General features: G+C 31.0%; 1 protein-coding gene across 1 annotated transcript; it reads right to left on the bottom strand.

Annotated features, from left to right (window-relative positions):
• Window positions 1-1,578: 1,578 nt before the first annotated feature.
• LOC123214929 (kirola-like) lies at window positions 1,579-2,338 on the bottom strand. The gene is made up of 2 exons (XM_044634958.1): window positions 2,091-2,338; window positions 1,579-2,020 (listed from the first exon to the last, which is right to left on the bottom strand). Exons 1-2 carry the CDS (start codon window positions 2,185-2,187, stop codon window positions 1,731-1,733), a joined length of 387 nt encoding a protein of 128 aa, XP_044490893.1. The 5' UTR covers window positions 2,188-2,338; the 3' UTR covers window positions 1,579-1,730.
• Window positions 2,339-5,055: the final 2,717 nt, after the last annotated feature.

Here is a 5,055-nt window from a genome sequence, read left to right as displayed (position 1 = left end):
TATCCTAAAACGGTGAAATTTAAAAAAACGAAACTGAAATTCGAATTCTAAAAGTTGAAATACCTTAGAATGGCAAGAATCGAAAAATTCTTCAAAAATCTGAAAAATACGAGTCGATATATCCTAAAACGGTGAAATTCGAAAAAATGGAACTGAAATTTGAATTTTAAAAGTTGAAATACCTTAGAATGGCAAGAATTAAAAAATTCTTCAGAAATCTGGAAAATACAAGTCGATATATCTTAAAACGGTGAAATTCAAAAAAATGGAACCGAAATTCGAATTCTAAAAGTTGAAATACCCTAGAATGGTAAGAATAAAAAAATTCTTCGAAATCTGAAAAATACGAGTCGATATATCCTAAAACGGTGAAATTCGAAAAAACGGAACTGAAATTCGAATTCTAAAAGTTGAAATACCTTAGAATGCCAAGAATCAAAAAATTCTTCGAAAATCTGAAAAATACGAGTCGATATATCCTAAAACAGTGAAATTCGAAAAAACGAAACTGAAATTCGAATTCTCAAATTTGAAATACCTTAGAATGCCAACAATCAAGAAATTCTTCAGAAATATGGAAAATACGAGTCGATATATCCTAAAACGGTGAAATTCGAAAAACCTAAAATTTCATTTATAATACTCCTACAATGTTTAATATCAAAATGCCCCCAAATTTTAATAACATTTCATTTGAACCCTCAATTATCTCTTTCTTTATTTAATACCCTTGTATATTGTCTTGTATCGAAGCAATATCTATCTATTCTTAACATGTTATATAAATCCTTTATATATTGTATACTATAAAAAAAACCCCATATTTATCTAAAATTCATTTAACCCCCATATTTGTCTAACATTGCATTTAACCCTTATATTATGACATATAAACTAGACTTAACAAATAAAATTAAGTTTTAGGCTAAGATTGATATAAATACCTTTTTTTGATGAATAGTCTTTTTTCGAGTCGAATTTAGAAATATAAGCTTCTTCCGTTTGAACGAATCCCTACTAATTGATCTTGAATAAAAATGAGAGTGAGAGTGAGTGTTTGAGTGATATGAGAAGTGTGTGTAATAAAAGTGAGTGAGAAGAGTTTATATAAATGAGAAGAAGGGTAATTTTGACATTTTAGAAAAAGTTATGAAATAAAAAAAATATATCAAAATGCCCTTACAATGTTTAATATCAAAATGCCCCCCTAATTTTAATAAAATTTCAATTAACTCCTCATAGTGAGTGAGGAGGGTTTATATAAATGAGGGGAAGGGTAATATTGGTGTTTTATAAAAAGTCATGGGCATTTTTGCTTGAAAATAGTGACTTTGGGCATTTTTGTTTAGTGGGAGGGTATTTTGGCCATTTTTTATAATTTCCCTAAGAATTTTAACCATTCTCGTTCCCTTCCTTCTTTGGGGAGAGGCGAGCCGAATTGCCATCTCTAGTGGCCAACTTGTATTTGTAACTTATTTCTTCAATTATAATCTTAATATATGAAACTAATTTTCTGTTTATAACCACAAAGCACTTAAAAGCAAATACTAAGGCTCTATTTGCTACATACACTTTATCTGAATAAAGTTTATTGAAGTAGAGCTCATAATATGCATATCACTTGTTTAAAATATAAGAGTCTCCAAACATACTAATATTGCATCTTATTTAATAGCATGCATCTATCCATACATGGACGATGCATTTGTGTTATAGTGGCTCGATTCTTATCAGGTAGTTTGCAGTTGAGGAGGCTTCTGGCTGAGGTAAACACCCACATCTTTGCAGCAATCGACAACGAACTGAAGCAGTGAAGTAGGGTCCTCAACATTCACATTCACCTTCTCATAGTCAAAAGTCCACAGCACTGAGCAGCCCTTCTCCAAATTAGGAATAACTTGAATACTGATAATGAAGCTCTTGAAGGAGTTCATGAGATATCCTTCCACCGTTTTGTATGAAGCCGACTTGTTTTTGTCATCCATTCGCACTTCAACCTTATTACACATAGTTGTTCTGTCTGTAAGTTTGTATTAATAAGTTACTGTAACTATAAGCATATGTTGTTAATAATGATGATTAAAACTTACCAAGGAGAAAGTTCCAGCAGTAAACAGAGCCATCTTTCCCCCACTGACCTTCGATTAAATCAACACTCTGAATTTTTCCAGGGCTTGATTGGCTCATTTCGTAGGGTTTGCGGGTGTAGAACTCATACACTTTGTCAGCAGGAGGCTCAATCACAACAGCAGGAGGCTTCAGCTGTCCAGAGAGAGCAATTTTTGTGCACGAGATGAAATTGATGATGTTGGTGAACCCACTACGGCCTTCAGGTTATATAGAAAGAAGTTTGAGTTGGTTAGTATTTTCCAGTTCAAGGAGGACCACCAAGACTAAAAAGATAAATTATCAAGAAGGAAAAAAAAAAAATTCTAGTTAGTCAAATTACTTACGGAAGGAATTATTACAAATACTGCATTAAATAAGTTAAAAATTTGATAATAATATTTTACTAATAAGTGTTAAACTTATGTTCTTACACTTGGAGATTTATCTTTTTTACTACTTAAATTATCCTTTGGAGGTATGTATAGAGTCAATTAAGTAATCAAATGATGACATTAAACTGATAGAAAGATCATTAAATGACCCACAACAACCATTTAAATTTTTTTAAAACTTTTTTGATTTATAGGAGAACCATATTCTCAAACCACTAGCTGAAATGGATCCTTCAATATAGTTAGCAAGGACCACAACCATGGAGTAATGTCAATAAGAAATAATGACCTTGCCATATAATATTATTCATTTTTTTTCTTCAGTTTAAATCTCAACATTATATATGCCTCAAAATTTTTTTATGAAAATTCAATGAATAAACCGGAAATATTATAATTTGTAAGTTTATATTAAGATGGTAAATTTTGACATACAAGGAAATATAAGTAAATTTTGCATAGCATTTTTTTTTTATACAATTTTTCATAGCATTAATTTACAAAGATTTCTTTTTTCAAGATCAGTTGAATTTTTTGGATGGAAAATATATTAAAGGATAAATAGTTTTCTATAGTCAGAAGTCGTGTTCCTCATGATAATATTTGCTTTTCATTCATTATAGAAAAAATATTAAGGTAAATCTACTGAAGATGAGCATATTTACTTTTTAAAGTAATGGGACTACGGGAATATTGGTAAAGCAATTGAATCTATGGACGACAATAATTACATTCCACATCATTCAAATTCTTTTCTTAAAATGACAATTATTTTGATTCATTAATTATTGTGTACTAAGTTCTTATTATTTTGGATTATACCAAGTTGTCAAATGAGAGAATATTTTATCTTGTTTCCTTAAAATTTCATGTAAGTAGTGGTGTCTTTTTTTGGAGAGGGTATGTTATGTTTAGTCTATAAATTCAAAACATTTGATGTATTTTTGTCATATTTCAATAAGATTTTTTGCTTATTATCCACATATAAGTTGTCTTCATAAATTGATTCTTATTCTTTTTTTGTTTTGTGGTATCATAGTTTTGCTAATTTTTTTTCACTGTTTTCGTCTATCAAATTTTCACTTTGGAGAAGAAAGAAAATTCAAAGGAGGAATTATTGTACTATAATATGAAGTTAATCAATCGAGGAAATAGTTCTAATTCGAGTTATGATGTATGATGTATGGAAGTTAATCAATGAAGGAAATAGTTCTAATAAGAGTTATTGTACTCTAATATGAAGTTAATCTTCAAGGTCAAGACCTGTGGGAGTTAATTGTTGGGGCTGACAGAAAGATTTCAATTGACACTAATGACAATGTAAGTTGAATTACAAAGGAAGTTGAAGATCAAATGTGAAAGGTTTTGTTTGCTCTAAGAATATCAATTAGTAAGGACTTCATTGATCATGTTTGTGTTGTTAGTTCACCAAAGGAAGTCTAGGAAACTCTTGTGAGAGTATTTTCTAAAGACACAACAAGGCTACAGTTCTAGGAAAATGAATTGGCAATGACAATACAAGGAGATATGTTAATATGAGAATATTTTTTATGGGTTAAAAACATTTGTGCTGAAATTTAAGAGTTACATGTGGATGAGAAGATTAGTAAAGTTCATTTACAATGATTTCTGATTCGTGGTTTGCTGAGAGAGTACATGTCCTTTGTGAAATCTATTTAAAGATGGGCAAACCAATTCTCAGGCGAAAAATTAGAATGTTTACTTTTGTAATACCTAAAAGTAAGCTTATACGCATTTTAATCTTTTTCTTTGTATTTATATGATTTGAGATTGAGTTTGTGTGACTTGAATTGTGTCTAAGTCAAGTTTTACTAGGAGGGTTGTGCACCACAAGGGTTATGTCTGTTCATGCCTTGTGAGGGTAGAAAGGTCATTCCATGTTGTGTGTGAAAATGATTAAGTATGGAGGAATACACACCCGTGTATGCAGAGTACATGCCCATGTGTAGTTATTGAATTTAAAAATTGAATAAAGATTAGTTTTGTGGTGATTTTGAAAACTGTTATTAGTGGATAACAATAGGGACACCCTCGTGTGAGAGGCACACGGTAGTGCGTCATATTTGTTTGGTAAAATGAAAGAGGCGCAAAGCCAAATGCATTATATTTGTTCATAATATTTCAGGAGCGAAACAAAAGAAAGAGAGGGAGTTTAGAGAACCACCAGAGAATAGCAGAAAGAGAATTGGATCACCAGATTTCATAGCCACGTGAAGATTTCCTTGATCGCCGGAAGACAAGTATGGTATTTCCTTTGGCAAATCAGTTTTGGATATGGCTGAGCTCATAGTTTGTATTCGTGAGTCTCTGATTTCTGGATATTGTATGATGCTTGGAATGATCACATGGGTGTTTATGTGTTTAAATAATGCCAAAACAGTAAGTGATTTTATGGATATGATGCTTATGCTAAGATTATAGAATTTCGATCACAATAATCATGATCTGAGAACTTCAGCATGTACTTGTGTTTTTGGTCAAAGAAAAGAGGTTTAGGATACTTAGAGACATGTTTTGAATGTTTGTGGTTTAT

Source organism: Mangifera indica, chromosome 4 (assembly GCF_011075055.1).
Source record: "Mangifera indica cultivar Alphonso chromosome 4, CATAS_Mindica_2.1, whole genome shotgun sequence".
Classification (NCBI taxonomy): domain Eukaryota; kingdom Viridiplantae; phylum Streptophyta; class Magnoliopsida; order Sapindales; family Anacardiaceae; genus Mangifera; species Mangifera indica.
Note: the sequence above shows the minus strand (reverse complement) of the source record. Positions and strands in the feature narration are given on the sequence as shown.